General features: G+C 48.5%; 2 protein-coding genes across 8 annotated transcripts in view; one reads left to right on the top strand and one right to left on the bottom strand.

The window, feature by feature from the left end:
- Window positions 1–2457, bottom strand: part of UBN1 (ubinuclein 1) — a 32980-nt gene extending 30523 nt beyond the window's left edge. For all 4 annotated transcript variants that reach the window (XM_069570671.1, XM_069570673.1, XM_069570672.1 and 1 more), the window contains exon 1: window positions 825–2457. The gene's annotated coding sequence lies outside the window, so the exon portion shown is untranslated. The remainder of the gene's footprint in view (window positions 1–824) is intronic.
- GLYR1 (glyoxylate reductase 1 homolog) overlaps window positions 1673–24443 on the top strand; it is a 31498-nt gene continuing 8727 nt past the window's right edge. For all 4 annotated transcript variants that reach the window (XR_011252763.1, XR_011252762.1, XM_069570676.1 and 1 more), the window contains exons 1-10: window positions 1673–1835; window positions 2895–2931; window positions 3855–3934; window positions 12078–12216; window positions 12763–13005; window positions 16500–16586; window positions 17448–17504; window positions 18219–18269; window positions 18357–18430; window positions 20779–20878. Coding sequence is in view for 2 of the 4 variants with exons in the window: in XM_069570676.1 (XP_069426777.1) it covers window positions 1798–1835; window positions 2895–2931; window positions 3855–3934; window positions 12078–12216; window positions 12763–13005; window positions 16500–16586; window positions 17448–17504; window positions 18219–18269; window positions 18357–18430; window positions 20779–20878 (906 nt within the window). In the remaining 2 variants the exon portion in view is untranslated. The remainder of the gene's footprint in view (window positions 1836–2894; window positions 2932–3854; window positions 3935–12077; window positions 12217–12762; window positions 13006–16499; window positions 16587–17447; window positions 17505–18218; window positions 18270–18356; window positions 18431–20778; window positions 20879–24443) is intronic.

The raw sequence follows: 24443 nt of genomic DNA, 5'->3' as shown, positions 1-24443 counted from the left end.
TCAAAATAGACTGTCCTATCCTATCACAGAAATAATAACGTCTCCTCCTTTCTGAAAAATAATGTTCTATTTTTGTTTCATGTCTTATTGCATTGGCTAGAACTACCAAGATAATATTAGACAATATATTTACTTATTACCATGTTCCCGGCTCTATCGCAAATTTCCTTAGGGTCCAGTGTGATGCTGATGTACGATTCATAAACTGTACTAAGTCACTAAAAAGTATCCTTTAATTCCTCAAAAATTAAGAGTTCTTAAACTAGGAAGATGTGTTTAATTTTCTTATTTCCTGGAAACTTAAATATGCTTAAAAAAAGATCGGTCTAGTCTCTAAAACAACATGAAATAGTTAACAGTGAATGACAGCTCCTGAAACTAGCTGTCCTGAAACTAGTATTTAGGGGAAGCTGACTGCAAAGAGAAACCGGGCCGCGAGTTCGCTAAAACCCCCCTCTTATAACCAAATACCTTTGGGAGACAGTGTGTAGACCTGCCACCTTTTTTTTTGAGCATAGGATGGCTCAATAAAAGGCCTGTTCTAAGTTAAGTCAACATGGGCCTTGAATTCTTTGGGTTCTACAACTAGAACTGGGGATCTTGAAATTTTTTTTACCTTCTACCTGGGCTGTTGACTTGTAGGCATACGCTGTGCTCAACTGCTGTCCCCACTTCCCCATTGAACGGCTTAGTCTTAACGCACTGATAAACGACACCTTAGCATCTGCCTTCCTGCTGTCAAAAAAGAGCCTGCTCCCAACTTCCCCCAAAAGTGTCAAACTACAAGACTGACATGAGAGCCCGGACCCGACAAAGACACGCACCTTTGTCCCCGGCGCGACGCAGCCTACGGCCCCGCGGGTCGCTTTCGTGTCCCCCGCGGCCGTCTTCATGCCGGCCCAAGAGCCCGGGCGGCGGTGCCGCTAGCGGCCGGCCCCCGAGCCATGCCTCCCGGCGGGCCGCCGGCCCGCACCGCGGCCCATGGCCGGGTCCCCGCGCGCCCGGGGTAGTGAGCGGAGCGAGGGGAGGGGGGCGGATCGCCGGCTGTGCCGGCCCAGGAGGAAGCGGAGAGACGGCGATTCCACGTCGGCCGGGCAACTCGGAACCTCGCGGCGGGAAGCGCTGCGCCCCGGGGAGAACTTGCAGCGCGGAAGCAGGCTCGGAGCGGCTCCCGCTAGACGCCGGCCGTTAGAGAGCGCGCCCCGAAAGACCTGTCCGCCCCGCGGGGGCGACCATGCAGAGCCCGCCGGGCGCGGGGCGCCGGGCGCGGGGCCCCGGGCGCGGGCGGAGCGCTGGCTTCCAGGCCGCGCCAAAGTCCGTCAAGGCAGCTACCGGCGCGCTGACGCGGCCGGCCCCGGGGCCCGCGCCGGACTAACGGCCGTAACGGAAGCGCTGTCGGGGCGGGCGCTGGAGGCCAGGGCCCGGGGGCGGGGCGGGCCGCACGGCCGGCTCCCTCGCTCGTTCCGCCGGCCGCACCGTCGCCGCCGCCGCCGCCGCCGCCGCCGCCGCCGCCGCCGCCGCCGCCGCCTCGTAACCGCGGCGCTTCGTTGTCACGAGCCGGAGGGAGGGGGAAAGGAGCCGGGAGTCTCGGGGATCCGGCGCGCGGAGACCGCGGCGCCCGGGTCACGTGCCGCTCGGCCGGCCAATAAGCCCCGACGGGCGCGGTGACGTCAGAGCAGCGGCGTGGCCGGGGGGACGGTCGGCCCCTATCACGTGGCCAGCCTCACTCCAATGGGCGGCGCCGGAGCGAGCTGATGTTCCCGACCGCCCGTGCGTCGGCGGTGGTTGGGTGGTAAGATGGCGGCTGTGAGTCTGCGGCTCGGCGATTTGGTGTGGTGAGTCCGGGCGGCCGGGGCCAAGAGCGGTGCGCTGGGGAGCTGCCTCCCCGGGCGTAGGGTGTGTGGCCCGCCCCGAGGCGGCCTTTCTACGCGCTCCAGGTCTTGGAGAAAGGGCGAGACGAGGTGCCGGCGCAGGGAGTGAAGCCGGGCGGAAGGGGCAGCCTGGCCCCGGGGGACTGAGGCCGAGGGTGGCCGCGGTGGGCCCAGCTCCGAGCACCGAGGCCGCCCGGGGAGAGCAGCGCTCCGCACCCGGACGCGTGGCAGCCCACTGTGAGGAGAGTGACCGGCGCCGCGCGGCTTCCACGGACGTCCGGTTCCTCGCCCCGGGGTCTGGGCTGGGGGGCTCCCAGGAAGAGCCGGGGAGCCCGCGGGGCCGTCTCGTCTGGGTAAAGCCCTCCGACACCCGCGTTGCGCGACGGAACCCACCTGTGCGGGCGGCTCGGCCCGGGGGTGTCGAAAGCTGACTACCGGCGCTGCGCTTTGAAGAAATGAAGGGAACACTTCTCCATTACAACCGAAGGCTTGGCAGTGACCGGTGCCTCTCGTTGTCGGCTTCTGTGTCCCGCCCGGACCGAGACGGGAGCCGCCTCCCTCGAGCTGCGCAGCTCGTCTCTTCGACCCGGAGGAAGGGCTTCCCTTAGCGTTTTGTCAAAGCCAGGCTGGTGAATTAAACCAGACTTTGTGAAGGGGAAGTCTTGTGTTTACAGAGCGAGCTGCCCCCCACCCCCGTCACGTCACGGGCAGGCTCTAGACAAACGGCTGTTGGTGGTTTTGTTTTGTCTTTCTGTATTCCTCGTCACCAGAAGGATGCACATACCTGGCGCACCGAAGTCTTCGATTTTTTTTTTTTTTTTTTTTGCATTGCGTTTCTGAGGAATTTGGGCATCTTGGGCCCAGCTGTGGAAGCCACGTTTAAGAATTCCTTGTTGCCAGCTTTTAGTCTGGCAGTGGAGGGTGAAGGTGGAGGTTTAGGAAAAATAAATTGCATGTTGAGTGTGTTGAAGGAGCTGGAATTGCTTTTCCAGAGCAAATGCTGACTCTCTGTGTTTTCTCTAGGGGAAAACTCGGCCGGTATCCTCCTTGGCCGGGAAAGGTGAGTGTCTTGATACTGAAGGAAGAACGTCTGAAGTTGGCTTTGAGAAGGGGGATCATGTAGGATGGAATTCCCCACAGACTCTAGCATTGAGTTAAACTGGGCTTATTTAAATAACATACTGGTTTTTTGTGTTTCTTTTCTTTAGTATCAGTTTATTTAGAAAAGGCAGTATACATAAACCAGATCTTTTAATCTGCAGTGAATTATTATTTCTTGACTCAGAAGTGGTTTTCGATAAAAGTCTTTTAATCCTGAAAATCCATTATGACTTGAATAGCTTTGCATAAATCGAACAAAAGGAGAAGAAAATAAACTTTCCGGGAAGAAAAAAAATCTAAATGTAGGTTAGTGAAAAGTCAAAGTATTTTTGTCCCGACTAAGTTTAAATTTTCTTCCATTTTACCATATGTGCTGCTCCAGTGCATCTTTGCAGAAGTTGGCATTCCGCATTTTGCATGAGGCGATCCTTCGTAGCCTTCCAAATGTTCTGTTTTTATATTCTTGCTTGGAGCCCAGGAAATGTCTTTAGACTGTGTCTTTGCAATATGGCATTTGCAGTGCCTTATTTATTCGTCACTGTTGTTGTCACCTGTCTCAGCTCTTTTGTACAAAAGAATCTTCAGGAGTGTCCCATATGTTTCTTCACTGATGACAAGGTCATGTTGCAGGGAGTAATACTTTTAAAACGGGGTCATTTTAGTTAGATATTGTATCTACTGAACACTGTAGATGATAGTAGACGTTGGGAACCCTTGGAATATTTGCACATTTCACGTATCTCAGTAGAAAAGCACCAGGTTTGGACATAAACTAGGCCCTGTGGTTTTGTTTTTTAAGACATTTTTCTTTTATTTCATGTTTTTTCTTACCAACTTATCACTGTGGAAAAAAACTTTTTGTTTTCCTCTGTCATCCTGTAGATTGTTAACCCACCCAAGGACTTAAAGAAACCACGTGGGAAGAAATGCTTCTTTGTAAAGTTTTTTGGAACAGAAGATCAGTGAGTAGTGCTCACTAAGAGTTTCACTTTCCCTATGTTTGGGAGTTGCCCTGGGTTGAAGCTGCTTTGTGAATATTCTAATTCGGTCTCCTAATTCAGTCTTATCATGGTCTATAAAAATGGCATATCCTTCTGGTTTCTGCCTAAATAAAAGGTGTTATTCTTATCTCCCAGACATCAGTTGAAAAATAGGGCGATGCCTTCTAGATGTGATCACCTCATTGAGATAGGGTTTCCCATCTCTTATACTCAACGCCTCTCCCCTCCAGGCAGATCCTTTTGTTTTTGTTTGGTTTTCTTAATGGCTGTTTATCACTGGGGTTCAGGCATGAGTTATACAGTGAAAGCTAAAGTTTCTTTTGTCTTAATAAAAATAGTTGTTTAGCCTTGTTCTTGTAAAACTAGATGACTTGATCTAGCATTGTAACAGTAAAGCTTTTTAACCAGATGTGTTCTAGAGTTGAAATCAGGATTGTTAATTTGAGATTCTTTGGTGGGCCATATAATAAATCGCAGCAAAGAGAGGAATGTGTTTTCGTGTTTCCAGTGACTTGGTTAGCTTTCTCATCACTCCATCAAGTTGATTGCCTGGTTCTAGCTAGATGGTTTAATTTCTCTAAGTAGTTGTGTTTGTATATGTGGTTCTTACAGGAAAATGTAGCTTTGGGTTTGAAAAGTATATGCTTGTAGAAAGTGATATATGATATTCCATAGGAATATCTCTCATAAATGGTACTCTTCACTAGCAAGTTTTTGTGTCAGAGTGCTCATCCTGGTTTACAGTTTGCATGACATGTCTGCATTCACCATACACACATGTACCAACATACCCAGCCCTAGTGCTTGTCTCAAACCAACTTAGCATCCTTTTGGTGGCAATATTTCAAGGGAGTCACTGGCCCAGAGCTGTGAGAGCCAGAGACAGTCTGGAAGAGGGGATGTTCTGCTAATGCCGTGCACATCACGAGAAAGACCATCGGATGCGTAAAACAAGTGCTGAATGTGCAGCCAGACCCCAAAGAGAACTTCTGGGGAAGCAAGCGCTATGGTCCCTGTCTTCCGGGAACTGAGGTAACAAGACATAAACACTTCAGGTGGGACCAAGTGTAGAAGGAGTAGAATTATTAAAGGATTCTAGAACGAGGAGAAATCGAGAACAGCAAGGAGAAATTTGAACAGGGGTCAAAGGAGTCGTCTTGAAGAGACAGGATTTGGATCAAACTCTGGAGGATGGGCAGAATTTGGAGAGGAATAGTAGGGGCATTCCAGGCAGCGAGGATACCATAAACCACTGGGAGATAAGTTGGACGTGTGGACAGAGAAAGACTTCCTCCCAGAGGTAAAGAACCTGTGCTTGAGGAGAGCAGGGCAATATTGTCGGCCTACCTTGATTAGCGAAATGAAGAAGTCACCAGTCTGGAACACAAATGGGAACTCATAGAAGGTGGAGAGTTAAATAGCTTACAGGGGACCTGAAAGCCATTGTGTTTTTACGATAATTTTTAACACGCTGAAAGTCTAGAGAAATAGATTGTCCCTGTGTATAAATAGGACACAGAAAATGGGAGCTGAGTGTATCTCAGCACTCAAGCACTCAGCCAGGCAGACCAGTGAAGCCAGTGAAAAAGATGTGCTTTCTGGACACAAAAATAGCATGTTAGTGATGGTGATGATGTTAAGAAGTTCTTTGAGGAGACTCATAAGGAAGCGGATACACCATACACGGCAGTGGCTAAATATAATATCTTTAACCTTCTAAACTTCCTTGATACTGTTCTTCATAAAAAGCCATTAAGAGGAGAGTAACATGTTAACTTTTTGTGGCTAAGCTGTTGCCTTAGTGAAAGGAAACAAAGGGGAAGGATCTCCAGCAGTTCTCTAACCAGAGAAGAGTTCTTAGTGGTCAGCATTGAGGCAGAGTTTAGATTCTTTGTATCTTCTGAAGGCGAAATCTCCAGATTGTTTCTTAGTAGTGGATTACTTTGGTGACAGAGCTCTGGGTTGTTACTGCTGCTGCTAAGTCACTTCAGTCGTATCTGACTCTGTGCAACCCCATAGATGGCAGCCCACCAGGCTCCCCTGTCCATAGGATTTTCCAGGCAAGAGTACTGGAGTGGGGTGCCATTGCCTTGTTACTGGCCTGATGTATATTCGGATACCAGTTTCACTTGCTCTGTGATTTGGGCTGTTTGACTTTTAAGCATCTGGGTCCTTATCCACATGTGGGGACAACACTCTACCCTGCAGTTATAAGAAAGTAGCATCCCTTACTCATTGTATTGGTTGGCATAGAGCAGGTGTTCAACAAACATTGGGTTAGGGTTAGATCTCTTACTGAAAAAAAGTTGATGAGAAGCAGGTGGCTTTAAGTAAAGACAGTATGAGAGAGAAAGAAAGGGACCCTGCCCATGGTAGGGTAGGGTGTGGAGGATCTGTGTTTAAGAAGAGTGGTCTGTGACCTTAGTGGCTTGGAACACAAAATGATACATTATGCCACCTTTTTTTGTTTGGCTGATGTTTTGTTTTTGTTATTCTTTGTTTCTTATTTTTACATTGTTTCACCTTTATGGAAAAGCTACATTGTTCCCAGCCAGGGATACGGTGTGCTGTCTAGTCTGTCCTCTTGACTAAGTCAGGTGACAGAGAGAACTCTTTAATGTGAAGAAGCAAAAACTGAGGAAAGAACATGAGCAGAATTGATGAAATAATTGACCTTGAGGAGATAAACACTGACTTGATGTAAATCTTCAGGTGTTTTGACAAAGGGCGCTGTGAGTAGAGTAAACATCGTGTGGCTGTCTAGGAGGGCTGTGTTTAGGACTGTGTGTAAGGAGGGCTGTGTGAGATACAGCTCAGACAGGAAACGCAAGCGGACTTTAGGGGTGAGAACTGCTTTGTGACAGACAGAGCTGTGAGTGGCTACGGCAGAAGCTGGACTACCTCCCCTTAATGCCTGCTCCTGCACATCCTGGAGGCTCTGTCGGTTATGGTGTCCTGACCTCGGTGGACATGTTCCTATCTTTTAGAAACCTGATTTTTTTTCTATTCCTCCTTCCAAAACCTAGAAAATTTTGTTTCTCTCCCACTGAAAGAGAGAACCAAGAAGAGAGGACCCGGGAGTGATGTCACCACGATGGCAACAGAGTTCATTCCTGACTTTGCCCCCCCCCGCCCCCCTCGCAAAAAGGAAGAGAGGATTAGACCTTCCCAGCCAGCCTCCTCTGTGACGGGAAGGACTTAACAAGATGGCCCGATTGCGCTCTCTGAGCCTGGATCGCTGCATGGGACCTGCCCACAGCCCTTTTCTGTTTCATGAAAATGCAGAGGGGAAGAGAACTCCACCATGTGACCACAGCCCAGGATTAAATCTCTGGTGCATGAGGGCCCACCTTGAACAGGTGGTTGCCCGTCAGAGCAGAAACTGAGCTCGGGGTTTCAAAGTTTCTTCAGTGGCCCTGGGTGGCAGAATGGAGGGAGTTCATTCAGTTTGCAGGTGTGCAAAACCCACGGAAAACAAACCAGTTCAAAGAATACTGTGGGCAAACAGTGTAAATCCGTAACAGCTCTTTCTATAGCAGTCTTCACATCTGATCCTCACAACAGCCCTTTCAGAAAACAAGGTAGTTGTTCCGGTTCTTATTTTTCAACAGATACAGAAACTGAGAGCCAGGAAACTTAAGGACTTAAGTGATAATGCGTCCGAGGTCCCAGCCTGAAGTTCTTTTTACATCAAGCTAGATATAAGGTGGGACAGGCTGGTTGTGAGGTGTCTAAATGAGTGCTGAAATAGCAGTAACTTGTAGAAAAATCTGTGTCTCGTAATTAGGGGCACGGCAGGTTGGACCCATCTGAGCATCCCCCTTTCACTTGTTGCCTGACTGACCCACTTTCCCTGCCTCCAGCACCATGTAATGGTTGCAAGATTGAGCCAGGCAGGGAGTAAGAGCCACTGCTCCGGTGTTTGAATTGAGCCAGCAGTGTCCTTCTGCCAGAGCTGGACAGCCGCGATCCTCGAGAGCACTGGCAGCAGCCCCCGCCCTTCAGGTGAGACGCCCTCCGCGTGGCAGGGTGCCCCGGGGGCAGGGGGTACCAGTGTGGAAGGCAGTGGCTGGATGGTGGCAGTGCAGCTTGAGAGCTTTATCCAGCACTGGGGAATGTTGTCAAGTTTTGGAAACAGAAATTTTCTATGTCTTATAAGCAAGTCTTTGTTGACACCTGTATGATAGGCGTTGCTTGTAATTAACTGAAATTGTTACCTATTTTGTGACCTTTTTTGTCTTTTGATTTGCATTCGAGGGAAGGTGTCTTGATTTCTGAATAGTTTAGACTTGGACCTGTAACAGCTCAGTAATCCTCAGCCTCTGTGACTGGTTTAAGCTGGGGGGAGGGGGGCTGAGAGTCATTTACTAAGTACTTCTCACCAAATCCAGATGGAGGGCAAACATACCTGTCTGACCATGTACTTGTTCTCACCTGTGGCCTCTGCCTGTACGCTCTCTCCCCTCTCAGGTCACTGTTTCCGGGAGTCTGCGACATATACGTGAGTGTTTGAGATCATTCATAGACTGGCTTCTTCACTAGGATATCTGTGTAGTCTAGTTTTAATCAAGAGAAAGGTGGGTCAGAATTATGAAAGTGAAAATGTGAGGGGGTTTTGGCCATGTTGGGTCTTTGTTGCTGGGCGGGCTTTTCTCTGGCTGTGGTGTGAGGGCTTCTCACTGTGGTGGCTTCTCTTGTTGCCAGGACTTCAGTAGTGTGACACATGGGCTTAGTTGATCCACAGCCTGTGGCCAGGGATTGAACCCGTGTCTCCTGCATTGGCAGGAGGATTCTTTACCACTGAGCCACCAGAGAAGCCTGAAAATGTGAGATTTTTACATTCATTTTGAGTGTATAATCAGAGGGTAGCTTAGGGGAAGTTTTCTGTTCTCAAACGAAAAGTATTTGTAGGAGGTGTATCAGATTACCAGGGTAAGTTTGCTCTTGGCTGTGTTACAGGTGCAGTTACACCAGGAGCCAGGCAGTAGCTACCCACCTGAGCAGACCTACACAAGGAAGTCATGGGGGAGAGCCCCCTTCTCAGTAGAAATAGCTCATGTGCTACAGCATGGGCCCTTGTTGTTGATTTGTTGAGGGATATTTTATTTTATTTCATTTATTTTTTCATATGGCTGTTCCGGATCTTTGTTGCGGGATCTTAGCTCCCCCACCAGGAGTCGGACCCGGGCCCTCTGCACTGAGTGTGCAGTCTTAGCCACTAGACCACCAGGGAAGTCCATGATTTGTAGTTTCTTTAAGATTAATAGATACTTACGCCCAAATCAAGCTTTAAACCGTTGAGAAAGTTCCATTCCTCCTCTTCCGCTCAAGTCTGGCCCACAGGCATCTAGCTGTACTAGTGTCTTCCGAGAGTGCCTCAGGAGACACTGGGCGCTGATCAGGAAGCTGCCCGTCCCTTCTTCCTCATCTCAGTGCAAGTGCTCGTGCACTCCACACACTGCTCTGTATCTTGCCATGCTCCACTTAGCCAAGAATCTTAAAGGATCTTCCATTTCATTCTTTATAGTGACCTTGCGGATTGCCAGTTAGCTTGTTGTCGGGCATTTACTTCTACAAACAATGTGTAATTAACTTCCTTGAATACAGAAGCAAAGCCAGTTCATTAGACACAACTTGACTATTTATGGTTTTGTTTTTTTTTTGTTTGTTTTTGACAGCCCGCAGCAAATTGGTTGGAAAAAGTGCAACTCTATCTAGGCATTGGGAGCACATTGAGGGAAATCAAAACTTACAGCTTAAATCAAGCAAAGAAACAGAATGCTCACTTTAAAAACATATAATCAACAGCAGCAACCACAAAAAGCCTGCACAGTCATCTGTTGTTTTAGCCCAGAGGCTAGCAGTCCAGCCTCCCTGACATGCCTGGAAGATTTCACTTACTGAGTAATTATTGAGCGCCAGTTGCATGCCAGTCCCTGCCTGGCTGGCCTCAGTAGGGCCTTACTGAAGCTCCAGTTGAAAAGCACACCCTTTTTAAGGAGACAGAGTTTTGTAATATTGCCTTTGGAGAAAAAATTATTGAAATGGCCAAAGTGAATTTCAGTTCATCGTGCTGCTGGGCTCATGTTTTATTTACTGTTTTTCCAAGATGACAGGATGTTTCTCCAGCAGGAGGTGATTTCTTAGATTAACATTTCTCTTGAAGTCATACTTACACTATCGCTTCTTTCAGCAAACTTATTTTCACTTTTCAAAGATGGTCATAAGAGAGGAAAATGTCATTTTAGTATCTCAAATGCTAGTCTTTATTTAGGATAAATGAACCTTGACTATTACTGTTCTCTTGGCAGAACTCAGTAATCCACTTAAAACGCTTCAATGGAAGATAGGCCTGGGTTCATTGGGGCTTCCTCCACAAATATCCTCACCTTTCCACTTACTCTGAGTCCTGTGTTAGTGTGAGGAGATTGGAGAAGAGGGATTTAGGAATCCCTCTTAGGATTCTTACAGTCCTTTCTCAGGGAGGCTTGATTAAAACCACCCTGTCTGTCTGATGCCAGGAATGCGTGCAGGTCTTAGCAGCTGACCTGAAGCTGGGAGAGGGTGGAGGTCTCTTTGAGGACTGTCGGTCTCTAAGGTCACTGATACTGAGTATCTGTCACCTCAGAGCTCCCAGTTAATCTGAAAGTTTGACTTGCTTTTCATCTGATTGTGCTGGTGGTTTGGCCTTAATGCCGTAAACACACTTGCTGAATAATATGGGATCAGTTTAATTCCATTTTTCCTCCTCATAGATTGGACCTATGGGGTCTGTTACATCCAATTTCAGACTTCAGGATGAGTTGGTCACTTGGAAGGTACCTGCTTACCTCGTCTTTTTGGAAACCTGCAGTGAGACCAGCGTCTGAGTCCCCAGTCACTGTTTTGTTGTCACTCGTCTTGTTTACCCACAGATAATATGCCTAGTCTTCGTTAGCAGACTGATGGTTCCAGAGGTTGTGTTTATACAGACCCATTATTACAACCATTAGCACAACACTTGAAGCGCAGGTGGCTGTTGCTGGGTTGGTAGCACTATTTTTATGTGCAGAAGTTAGCGCTTCGACTGTTATTAGTGAGTATTCTCCAGCTTTCTCTAAAGGAAAGAAGCCTAAGTTCATGTAATAGCCCAATTTCTATATCCTTGACCTGACCCACTTTTTCTGAAGGTTATGCTATGAAACCTCTTGAGTTTTACAGGGTAAAATATGTAAGTAAACTCTTAACCTTGCCAAGCCTATAATTCTCTCCATTGTATGCTGTTTTGGAAATTGACCATCATTTAAGGAAACCACAAAAGCCAGTGGGGGCAGATTCATGCAGGTTAGTGTGGCAGGCCAGTTATTCCAGGGTCGATGGCTCTTTTCATTCTCACATGTAATGCATTGGTGGTGGGAATCAAAATTTGAAGAGTATGTTCCTCTCCCTTTAATCACAGGCAGAGTTTTATTTCTGAAAGCCTCCTTTTGTGACTGCTGCCCTTGTTCCGAACCGTGTGTCACCTGTTTCATGTGGTTCAGTAGCCCCGGGTACAAGCATTCATGAACAAACACAAGCTCCGAGACTGCAGACGCCTGCAGGAGCAGCAGGTTTTTTAAGCGGTTGCCTTTCTTTAGCTCTCGGAGCATTCCTGAGTCTTGGGATTGACAGGTCATCGGTCTGACTGAGGTTTTTGACTGGCAGTGGTGCTGCTGTGGTTGATAGTGCCAAGAGTCCTGATTTCCTAGCATCCACGTGGAGCCATTTGTGTTGTGTTAGTGAGGGTGGGAGCACATCTCCAGGTCTCCTTGGTCCTGAGCTAATGGTAGAGTGTGTGTGTTTCAGCATGGAAGCCTGGTAAAGGATAGTGGAAACAACCTGCAACAGTGACTTTAGTTGGAGGATGATGATTTTGGTGGTGGTGGTGGTTTGACTTGTTTCCGGAAAACATACTTTTAGGCTCAAGAGTCTAGAGGGTGGGCAGTGTATGTTTTGAAAACAGGCAGGCCTGTTTCGAAGACCAGTGTAACCAAATGGATACTTGCGCTCTGCTGGGATGAGGCCTTTGATACTTTGTGGCACAAGCAGTGTAGATCATGTCCTTGCTCTGTGTGTTTTCTGCCAGTGCCTGGATCAAAGTGGAACAGCTCAAGCCGTATCATGCACATAAGGAGGAAATGATAAAGATCAACAAGGGGAAGCGATTCCAGCAAGCTGTGGACGCTGTGGAGGAGTTCCTCAGGAGAGCCAAAGGGAAGGACCAGGTGAGAGGCCCCATGATTCTCACTTTGTGCCGACTCCGGACTGGTTATTTTTTGCATAGTAACTAACAGATTAAATATCACGTGAACCTGAAACTCTGTTCTCATGAAATGCCAGTGGGGAGAGAGCTACTTCAGGTCTAAGGCGTCAGCATTTTCCTGATCAGATTGAAACTCCATGCATCTGGTTGACCTTTCTGGAATAGATTGTTGCCCTCAGGAAAGTCGTTTGAACCCAGCAGAAGTCCCTCAGCTTTTGAGTACAGCACAGGCCTTCTCCTTTTTATGGAGGTTAGGAGTATGCCTCTGGGATCTGTCCACTGCCTGAATATAAATCCAGTTTGGGGACTGTGGGCAAATGACCTGAATTTTATTTTACTCTACTTCCCCAAATGTAAGCAGAGATGACAGCGGCGCCTACTTCATAGGATTAACACGTGGATGACGCATGTACAGAAAGTGCTCACCACAGGGCACGGCCCGTGTAAATAGGGGTCGCGATGGTAGCAGCCATTGTGCTGGTTATCACTATTATTATTAAACTTACAGACATCATCCCACAGTTCTGCTGATGACAAGAATCGGCGTAATTCCAGTGAGGAGAGAAGTAGGCCAATCTCAGGTGATGAGAAGCGCAAGCTTAGCCTGTCTGAAGGGAAGGTGAAGAAGAACATGGGAGAAGGAAAGAAGAGGGTGCCTTCAGGCTCCTCAGAGCGAGGCTCCAAGTCCCCTCTGAAGAGAGCCCAGGAGCAGAGTCCCCGGAAGCGGGGTCGGCCCCCCAAGGACGAGAAGGTTGGTTCTGTCTCTGTAGCTTCTGGGACTGGTGACTGTCCTTCATACAAGGCAAAGTCGAGCTCTCCTGTGTGCTTCAGCTCCCTGAACGGACGTAGGGCCCCCTGCTCTGTGCTGCCCTAAAGAATTCTGCAGACAGGGAAGGGGCACCGCCTGGACGCACAGGCATGAAACAGGAACACGGAACTCGGGCGTTCAGCCAGACACATGGTCAGGAGTAGAAGGGTCCACTGAGCCAGCGTGCAAGGGCTAAGCAGGAAAGAAGGGAAGGCCTTCCACGGACGAAGGGCACAACCCACATGGGCTTGATGTTGGCGGGCATAGTATCAGTCCTCGTACAGGACGGGGAGGAAGACAGACGGGTAAAGGCAGCTTGTCACTAGGTCATGGAGAGCCTCCAGGTCTGCGTCAGCAGTGTTGTACTGCCATGGAGTCAGTAGGGTGGTGTGAAGGTGTTAGAGCTGAACGTGGAGGTGGCAGTGTGCGCCAGGCTCTGTGTTACAGGGCCCGGCTGGCAGTGAAGGAAGGCTCAAAGCCGATAAGAAGGGTAACATCAGGTGTTCATTCATAATGGGGTTTCCTTGGGCAGGGGGAGGGGGGCGTTAGCAAATACTGAAAGGAACTATGTGAGAAGCACTTCAGAGGAGGAGTTGGCAAGATTTGGTAACTGGTTACATCTAGGGGATGATGAGAAAAGGGGAGGGGAGATGATTTCAAGTCTGTACCTGGAGAAACTTGCCTTTCTTCTGAGCAGAAGAGTTGGCTTTTGGGGCGAGAGGACCGGTTCTGTATGTAATGACATTGAGCGGTGTCTAGACTACCAGGGAGGCTTCCAGGAACACAGGACAGAAATGTTGGTGTTGGGGAGCGAATATCTAGAGAGGACATTAGATCCCAGAGCCCTGATTGTGGTTGTCTTGAGGGAAAGCCAGGAGAGAGGAGAGGGGAGGGAAGAAGTTGGCTTTGCAGAGAGAATGCCCACAGCTCAAGGCTGGAAGAAGTGGATGGAGCCAACGAAGGGAAGTGAGGCAGAAGTAGCATACCTCTCACCTTTGTGTGGGTCTTGGGAGCCAGAGGAGGAAGGTTTGAGGTGAAGCAGATAGTCTGTCAGCACACAGGGGAAGGTTGTTAGAGCAGGATCGGAGACTGGAAGCCAGATGGCTGGCACAGACCCGGGATGATGGGGCGGTGACAAAGCGCCGGATGTCAGATGGAGGCGCGCAGGTTGAGACACCAGCGAGACCAGGCAGGGGCGGGAAGAGGGTGCTTAGGCACGAGACTGAGCCGAAAGTGTTAGGGTGGCGGCAGCTGCCTCTGCCGAGGCCATGCCCCACCCTCGGACTCCCAGCCAACTTTTGCCAAATCCTTTGGTTTTTCTCAAGAGAAGCTGGAAATACAGATTTTAAGTGAAATATTCCTATTTTAAATGTTAGAAGCTAATTCAAATTTTTACAACACTTCTAAGTACAAAGGAACGTCACTCTGGACTACATTCAGCCTGTCAGCTGCCGCAGTACAACCGCTGCGTTAGAGCGGGCCCTTCTGGCTGTTCAGTGACCCAAGACACAGTAGATGAGAGCAGCTGAGTGGTGGGCACCTCCAGCTAGAGTGAGGGGAGTTTAGAAACTGCCGGGTGTGGGGCATGAAGGACTTTCAGGAGATGTGATCTGGCTTGATCCGATTGAGTTGATTTCCTGCGGACCCACAGAAATCTGGGCTGTCTGGTTTTATCTGTTTTCCAAATGCATGCTGTCCGGCATCTCACACCACGGATCTCACCACCTCCTGTGCTCACCCTGAAGAGAAACAGCTTCTTTGGGGTAAAGGGAGGTATGAAGGAGAGGTAAGGAGGAGGCCCTGGGGTCTCCATGACCTGCTACAGCTGTACGACGGTGGCCAGCTCCCTTCACCTCAGTTTCCTTGTCTGGTCATTGAAGATAATAGTGCCTCTTAGGTTTGTTTTAAGAATTAAATGAGTAACACAAGCCAAGCACATAAGACAGTGCCTGCAACACTATACATCTGACAGACATTGCACATTTATTATTTTTCAGCAGCAGCCTTTGTGCAGTGAGAGTGGTGGTTGTAGTGCACTCCTGGGGGCTGCTGCCAGGCTTACGTGGAGGGACTCTTCTCACACAAGCGTGTGTGTTGCTATAGTGATTGTCATTTGGCTGGCGAGCTCCTCGCTGAAGCAGAGTGTAGTAGTCTAGCTGGGCAGAGCCCCAGATGAGTGCTGTTCTGAGCTATAATCCTCTGTCCCGTGAGGATTAACAGAAAAGGCTGAGCTTGACGGCAGGGGTGTTGATTACGTGCGGGAAGGCGAAGACTGGGTTTGTGTCCAGCTCCATGGGGGAGCCATGCTCGGGGGGTGCACACTCGCCTTCTCTCTGGGGCGCAAGTCCTGAGCGGGGAACTGGGACTCTGGGCATGGACCACAGGACAAAACAGAGCTATCCTGCGAGGCTCTCCTAAAAATCCAGACTCAGACAGGGAATCAGGAGTGGAGGCCTTTGCTCAGTGCTGGGTGGACAGCTGTGTTCCTGCCTTACACTTGTTCTGTTGTTGTGGTCACTAGGCTAGTGACCGTTTACATTTTAATTAATTTACATTAAACCCAAATTAAAATCCAGTTACTCAAGTCACATTGACCACATGACAGGTGCTCCATAGTAACACGTACCTAGACTGAGCAGATACAGAACACGTCCATCATGCCAGCAGCTTCTCTGGGGCAGCACTGCTCTGGGCTGCTTTGTTTCATTTTGCTCATCTCCGCGCCGGTCTGGAGATCTAGGGATAAAGCTATACAGGTCGTCTGCTCCTGCTCCTCTGCCACGGGTTACCTCGTGTCCCTGTTCCCACTTGCTGTCTCCCAGCCTCGGTGGCCCTCCTGACACTTCACCTCAGCTATCTAGTGGAGAGCTTGACCTGCCGCACTGAGCTCTTGACTCCGTGCCCCCACGGCGCCTGCCTTCTGTCTGGGGGGGAGAATGGACTCGTGGATCCTGACCGCTCCAGGATCTAATTCTGGCTTCGTCACTTAGTGGCTCTAAAATGTTGGGCAGATCTCCTCACTGCACCACGTGGCTTCCTTAGTTTCTTTTGAGATACGATGGATTCCTTTTGAAGCCAGTACTGTTTTCCTAATGCTCGTTATGTGCAATAAGGAGTTTCCCCTGTGACCTGCTGATCACACTGCAGACCACAGTTGCCTTTCAGGTTCCCTCCATCCTTGAGGAATTTTGGCCCAGGAACACATTTGTCATTCTGGACCAGAGAAAAGAAGGCTTCCCTCTGTGTTGACAAGGACTTGCCCTGTTTCTCCAGTCATCAGAGCTGTGCCTGGGGAGACCTTGAGGCTGGCTAGGGTAGTTTGGGGTGGAGTGTGACTAAAGAAAGCAAAGCAGTGAAGAGGGGCCCCCAATTGAGCGAGGAAGACACCTGCTCCTGAGGCGCCACAGTGTTGTGACCACCTGTCTTTCCCTCTGTAGGACCTCAGCATCCCTGAGTCTAGTACTGTGAAGGGGATGATGGCTGGACCCACGGCCACGTTTAAATGGCAGCCGAACGTGAGCGAGGTAATGACCCCTCCCTTGGGCCATGACAAGCACAGCCTCAAAGCTGGTTTCCCAGCCTGACTGTGTGGTGTGCTTTTCCCGACACTTTTTAATTGCCAATGAATACAGAAGTTTGTGAGTCCACCCTGGCGCAGGCTTGCTGTCAAGTTTGATTTAACTCACTCCAGACCATTTGGCATACCCACTTAACCATCAGGTGTATAATCACATATCCGTGTTACAGGTTTTTGCTTTGGGGAGTAGTGTTGATTTTTACAAAAGTGGGATCATTCTGCAGCTTTTTCCCACTTGGTACTTTATAGAGACACTTTGGTCACGTGCGTGGCTATTATGTTTGGTCACCTGCACGCTGCCTCATCCTTGGCGTGGGTGCGCCCGCTGCTCCCCTGCTGCTGGACCTGCTTGTGAAAAGCCCTTGAAAGTCCTGCAGTCGTTGCTTCCTCCTTCCTGTTAATATTAACCCTCTGAGCATTTGGCACCAGGTACGAGGGGGCCAAAATCCTGTGACTGGAGGAGCTTGAGAATTTGGCTTGATCTGCTGGGTCATCTGAAGTGACTGGTGAATGCTGGATTTAAAAATCACTGGTACACTTTTTAATTATTTTTCCACAGTGTTTGGGAGTAATTTATACACCAGCCTGCCAGAAACATCCATTCTTTTCCACTTGAAGCCAGTGTTCCTCCAGTTGAAATGGGCATTGTTTATAAAAGGCTTAGAACCAGAGTGGGAAAAGAGCTTCCAGGTAGTTATAAGCTCAGCTCCCAAAGGTGTGTCAGCCAGAGGAGAGACTGGTTATCAGTAGAAGGGGGGGACCTCTGGTGGAAGATAACTTGTTTTATTCAATCATTTTCTGATTTCAGCCTGTTAAAGATGCAGACCCTCATTTCCATCACTTCCTGCTCAGCCAAACGGAGAAGGTAAGCTTGTTCCTTGAGGTTCTTGATCTCCGTTAGGAGCTAGCCTGAGGGGAGAGTGCTGGTTCGCTGGAGCCTCACCCTAGTCTGCTGCCTGTACTGCTGTCCAGAGCAACTAGTTAAATTTAAATCACATAGAGGACCACTCATGAATCAGGCATTGTTAAGATTTAAAAGGAACCTAAAGAAGCTTTTAAAACTTAGTGGCTGTGTGCTTGAGACATTTGTGGTTGCCCTCAGAGTCTAGGACAGAAAGCCAGCCTCAGGAGCTGGCACGGGTGGCCGCACCCACGGGTGGCCAGTGCTGCTGGATGAAGGCAGTCTTCCATGAGCCCTGGGGGTGGGGGGCGGTTTCCCCAGGTGTCTCCGCAGGGCTGTCAGCTAGGCTGAGCCCTCATAGGATCTGCTGATGGTGTGTGACCTTGGAGTCGACACGTCCGGATTCCAAGGCGAGGTACGCTGGCCACGCCTATAATTTTGGACATATAAACCTCTGATTTTCAGCGTCATCACCAGCAGAAAGCAGCTTGTAGAGCCACGTGAGAACTAGAGTAATGCAAGTTAAGTTTTCATGTGTTGGAGTTCAGCAAAGTTGAACACCAAAAAGTTTTGATCTTAACTTTCCGTTTTGGGTCTCATCTCAGTAGGGAAATAGTAACTAAGACCAGTTAAATGTTCAGTTTAATAAGTGATTTTTTTTCACTCCCTCTTTATTAGCCAGCTGTCTGTTACCAGGCAATCACAAAGAAGTTGAAAATATGTGAAGAGGTACGTAGGTTCTACGCCTCGTCACTTGTATTCTCACCAGGGCCTGGCACTGGCAGGCCACCTGACGACCTGTGTTTCCTCCCCCAGGAGACGGGGTCCACCTCCATCCAGGCCGCAGACAGCACGGCGGTGAATGGCAGTGTCACACCCACAGACAAAAAGTAGGGCCTTTGAGGGAGGGCTTCCTTGGGCTCTGGTTCTGTGGGTCTGGGGGTGACTTCAAGGCAGCTTCTTAAGGGTTGTATCCCAGCCATTGCTGGGACTAAGTGGAAAGAGAAAGGGAAAATTATAATTCTGAACGATTTGCCTGGGAGTAACTTGGCTTGCGGGAGACAGAAATTGCCCTGTGAATGTACTATGGATTTGCTCACTAGTGAGTCTCCTAAGCTGGGAACACTTGGGTCAGTGGTTCTCAGACCTTCCTGAACCACCTGGAAGACCCTTCGTAAAGCACCAGTTGCTGGGCTGCACCCCTAGAGTTTCTGGATCAGTCGGTCTCGGGTGGACCAGTTCCCAGATGAGTGGCTGCTCATCAGGAGACCACACTTGAAGAACTCCTGACCTTGGCCCCGGTGGGGGCAGGTGGGAGCGAGAAATGAAGGCAGCCTGTTGTCTGCTTTCCCCCGTCCTCCCAGCATACCTGCTGGCTGCCCTCCGCCCCACCCAGACAAGTGGGGAGCCTTGACTGCAGTCCCCAGGCCTTAGGCGGCATCCACCCTCGCCTTTACCTCCATTCTGACGGCCTCTTGTGCTTCTCAGTCGTGATGATGAGGGCTCTTAAGGCAGGAGCATTCTCCTAAATAACGTCTGAATCTCCCATCTGAGTCTTCTGTGCGGTTCTTTGTCAGACTAAAAACACTTTTTTTGTGCTGTTGAAGTCACTTGTTCAACCAGATATATTTGGTGAACTTCCATTGTGGTGTGAAGGAGCTGGAGGCATGTGCTAATTAAAGGAGGAATGGGTGTTGCCCATTAAATCAATGAGCAATGTGTTGGCTTTTTTTTAAAAAATCCAACTCCAGGCTGAGGACAGAGTCCAGTGTTTCCTGCCATCACTCAAATCCTTTTTTATTGTAAGTGTAAAGCCAGCTACTGAGCAGATTAGCTGCATCGCACCCAGTGCACCTGGTCCACATTTTCCTTGCCTCAGGGACACCGTGAGCAACTGTCAGTTGCCATGTACAAATACATAAACTTTACCCCCAGGTCTTCTGGGTGTCCTGGAACACTAAACAAAGGAAAGAGAATGAGTCGTCATGATTTACAATCCTAGAGGAAACTGGTTGCCACCCAGATAGCTGTGAATAACAGATTATACCTTTGGTGAGGAGAGTGGTGGGTCCCATTTTCAGCATTTGATTCCGGTGACTTAGAGCAGGCTAGACAGAAAACATGAGAGTGTTGTATTCCCGCAAGGGTAGGGGAACCTTTGAGCCCATTGGCAGAGGTGGCTGAGGATATGGCTCCTAGGAGACTGAAGATACTGAAGGATAATGCCGGTCAGAGTGAAGAAGCTGCAGACAACATTAGAGCTGAGAGAGAGAGAAGCTGGAAGCGAGACCGTGAGATAGTAAATGAAGAAAGAGGCGTTGCTTAACCCTGTCTTGTGCAAGGAGAGATATTTGAGCAAGATAAAATCATCCATAGAACCATGTGGCAGCTATGAGCCCCAAGTTCTGGGGCTGCAGGAAAGAGCAAGCGAGCTGTAGCAAGTGCAGGTAAGCAGCACATACTGACCACCTGAGTTTTAGTCACAGAAGGAGCATAACTGGCCTGCAGTTAGAAGGCATGGAGAGAGCAGAGGAGGACGGGCCCAGGTGGAGCAGTGTGGGGGAAAGGTTCAGGAGAAGACTCCACATACCGGGGAAGACTGACTCCAAAGAGCAGGCAAGGCTTTGAAGAGGCGTGGTGAAGCCCATCCCTGCTGAGTGCATGAAGAGAGCGAAGGTGGTGCAGAGCCTGAAGCCAGGAAGAGGAGGTGACCACCAGGGTGTCAGCTTGTGCAGGCGAGGGCGGTGGGGGCTCCGCACGTGTGGCGCCTGTTACGTGTCATGGATCCCAGGGTGCTTAAAGTTGGCACCTCAAGGCCTTGCACCTGAGGTGGCTGGTGAGGAACTATTGCATGCGCTGAAGATAAATGTCTGGTTTCTCACTGCAGTGGAGTTGTAAGCTCAGCCCCTCCGTCAAAGCAACAAGGAAATGGTTGGGAAGATTTGCCGTAACCTGTATGAGTCATACTTCTTGCAGTGGCAATTGAGGGTTTAGAAATGCCTGTGTAAACTTATGAGCACTTTTGAACAGGGCCAGAGTGAGAAAAGGCACGCTCTGCCAGCACTCCTGCCAGCTCTGCGGTTGTGGTATCAGCACACTGCAGAGCAGCCTGCCTGGTGGACTGAGGTGAGGATCCCCAGGTTTAAGAGGAACAGAGCCAGGGTAGTATTCATAATCCCACCCTGTCCTCCCCTCCACCCCATCCCCCACTCTGAACTGACCAGTCTTATCTTTCTAGGATAGGATTTTTGGGCCTTGGCCTCATGGGAAGTGGCATCGTCTCCAACTTGCTAAAAATGGGCCACACGGTGACTGTCTGGAACCGGACTGCAGAGAAAGTAAGCATTCATGGTGGTGCTTCTTGGGTGGGGTGGGGCCTGGGCCTTGGAGTTGGGGCAGCTGAGGATAGGAGTCGCCCTGCTGTCTCTGCTCCACGTTCTGTATGCATGGAGTGGAAGCCAAGCTCCTAGTCCAGGCAGGGGATGCAGATAAGCCAGCACAGGATGCGATCATAAAAACTCAATATTGAAAATACCCAGAGGTATAGCATGAAATAGAAATTTACCCATCTCTGCCATTACCTGAAATAGATAATAGGAGGTAATAGGGGAAAAAGCCTGTCAGGTTTTTCCGTGTGTGTGTGTGATGAATACATTGATATGGAGAGTGTCCATCAGCAGATCTGCTTCATGCAAGGTAATGGCCATGCTCTGTTGTGTTTGGATTGTGTTAACAACCCTGTGCCACAGACCATTCTGCAGTGAAGGAGCTGTGCTGTATCTGCACTGGCCTCTGAGAGCCACTGACCTCATGTGGCTCCAAAACACTTGGATTCATGGCTCATGGACTGACGAATCAAATTTTAAGATTATTTCACTTAAAATTAAGCAGTCCTAGTGGCCAGTGGCTACCACATTGGACACGACAGGTTCAGAAATTGTTAATCTAAGGTGGTCCTTGGCTTCACGGGGCCTGTGTGTGCCATGAAATGGAATTCCAAGTCTTGTGTAATGGAGAGAGGTCATGGCTCCCCTCAAGTTCTCATCCAGGAAAAGGTGAAGAACCATAATCTAAGCACCAGAAAAGTAACTCACTGTGCTTGCCAGGGACAGAGAGACCAGGAGAGACCCAGCCTGTTGAGGAACAAGGCGTGGCTGAGCGTGTGTGTGTGAAGCGATGGGCGAGCATCCCGTGCACGCAGCACAGGGAGGGCGGGAGTGGAGGGAGATGGTAGAGCCGACGGATCTGGATTACAAAAGCGGTCCAGGCGAGACAGGCAGTCCACTTGGCTGAAACAGCCGCTTTCCAAGAATAACAAGGAACTGGTTGGAGAGTAGGGGGAGCCTGGGAGAAAGGACACTGAAGGCTGTTCTAAGAGAGGTGGGCTACAAGTGCTGGGCATGAGGTAGGCATTGTGGGACCTAGGTCAGGAGTGAAATCCCAGAGACCCTGTTGGCAGATATTTTGTGATTCAGGGCCAGGGTAACCAGGAAATCTAGACACAGATAGTTGAAGGACATTGGGAAACTCCAAGTGTATGTGCTCCTTTGATAGAAGTGCCTGTGGTCAGCCTGTTTGCTTGATTAGAAAGCCTGTTATAAACATGGCTATGCCTTTCAGATTAATTTATAAGAAGGCAGTAGAGCAAAGCAGTTACAAATGTGAGTTTGGAATCAGCTGTTACCCTCCTTCTTCAACAGAAGAAAACAAAGTTTAATATAGATCTTTTTAGAAGTTTAAAAGAGTTACCAAAGAAAAAGATGAAAAGGTTTGATACTACTTCCCACAACAGCAAAAAAGAAAATTTGAAAACAAGATTTTGTATCCTTAAAATTTTCCCACTATTCTAACAATTTTTGTGTTTTTCTCTAGTTTCTGTGTGTGTGTGTGTGTGTACAATTGAAGTACAATTGATTTACAATAGTACATTAGTTTCAGGTGTATAGCACAGTGATTCAGTATTTGTACAAGTTATGCTGTATTGAAAGTTATTATGAAATAATGACTGTTTTTCTGTGCTGCAGTATATATCCTCGTAGCTTATTTATTTTATACATAACAGCTTTTAATATCCCCTACTCCTGTCCTGCCTCTTCCTGATTCCCTTTCCTCACTGGTAACCACTAGTTTGTTCTAAATCTGTTTCTTTTTTGTTATATTCATCCATTTGTTTTACTTTTTAGGTTCCATATATAAGTGCTGGAGAAGGAAATGGCAACCCACTCCAGTATTTTTGCCTGGAGAATTTATGGACCAAGGAGCCTGGTGGGCTGCAGTCCATGGGGTCTCAAAGAGTCGGACACGACTGAGCGACTAACACACACACATAAGTGCAGGTGTAGAGTATTTGTCTGTCTCTGCCTGGCGTATTTCACTAGCATAATAGTATTCTCTAGGTCTATCCACGTTGTTGCACGTGGCAGAACTTCTTTCTGTGGCTAAGTAGCATACCTGTGTGTGTGTATGCCACACGCACGCATGGTAGGAGTGTGTGTTCAGCCACTCGTCTGCTGATGGGCGCTTAGATTGCTTCCCTATTTTGGCTTTTGTAGTGCTGCCTTGAACATGTGGGGTGCATGCAAATTAATGTTTTTATTTTCTTCAGATATAAAACCAGGAGTGGTATTTCTTATTAAACAAATAGTTTAATAATGATGTAAAGATTTTTAAATAGGTCACAAGGAGACAGTCAACAAAGGTATTAGATATTTTTGCTTAGAAATACTCAAAATGTATCACACAAAGAAGTTGCTATTTTTGGCTTGTTAAATCAAGTAGGACAAAAGGTTAACATATTAATGGGTACTGTGTTGTTTTTAAATAATGTATTCCATGCTGCTGATCTGATAAAACCATTTTCAGAGCCTGTTTTTTACCCTCAGTTCAGTTCAGTTGCTCAGTCGTGTCCAGCTCTTTGCAACCCTGTGGACTGCAGCACGCCAGGCTTCCCTGCCCATCAACAACTCCCGGAGTTTGCTCAACCTCATGTCCATTGAGTCGGTGATGCCATCCAACCACCTCATCCTCTGGCATACCCTTCTCCTGCCTTCAATCTTTCCCAGCATCAGGGTCTTTGCCAATGATTCCTTTCTTCACATCAGGTGGTCAAAGTATTGGAGCTTCAGCATCAGTCCTTCCAAAGAATATTCAGGACTGATTTCCTTTAGGATGGACTGGTTTAATCTTGCAGTCCAAGGGACTCTCAAGAGTCTTCTCCAACACCACAGTTCAAAAGCATCAATTCTTCGGCGCTCAGCTTTCTTTATAGTCCAACTCTTACATCCATACATGACTTCTGGAAAAACCATAGCTTTGACTAGACAGACCTTTGCCAGCAAAGTAATGTCTCTGCTTTTTAATATGCTGTCTAGGTTGGTCATAGCTTTTCTCACCATCTGCAGTGATTCTGGAGCCCAAGAAAATAAAGTCTGTCACTGTTTCCATTTTTCCTCATCTATTTGACATGAAGAGATGGGACCAGATGCCATGATCTTAGTTTTTTGAATGTTGAGTTTCAAGCCAACTTTTTCACTCTCCTCTTTCACTTTCATCAAGAGGCTCTTCAGTTCCTTTTCGCTTTCTGCCATAAGGGTGGTATCATTTGCATATCTGAGGTTATTGATACATCTCCCAGCAATCTTGATTCCAGATTGTGCTTCATCCTGCCCGGCATTTTGCATGATGTACTCTGCATGGAAGTTAAATAAGCTAGTTGACGATACACACCCTTGACGTACTCCTTTCCCAGTTTGGAACCAGGCTGTTGTTCCATGTCCGGTTCTAACTTGCTTCTTGACCTACAAGAAGAAGTTTTACCCTACTTGTTGTTTTAGTCATTAAGTCATGCCCTAGTCTTTTGCAGAACTATGGACTAGAGCCCACTAGGCTCCTCCATCCATGGAA

The sequence above is a fragment of the Ovis canadensis genome, chromosome 24, assembly GCF_042477335.2.
Source record: "Ovis canadensis isolate MfBH-ARS-UI-01 breed Bighorn chromosome 24, ARS-UI_OviCan_v2, whole genome shotgun sequence".
Taxonomy (NCBI): domain Eukaryota; kingdom Metazoa; phylum Chordata; class Mammalia; order Artiodactyla; family Bovidae; genus Ovis; species Ovis canadensis.
This window is presented reverse-complemented; position numbering and strand designations above follow the sequence as displayed.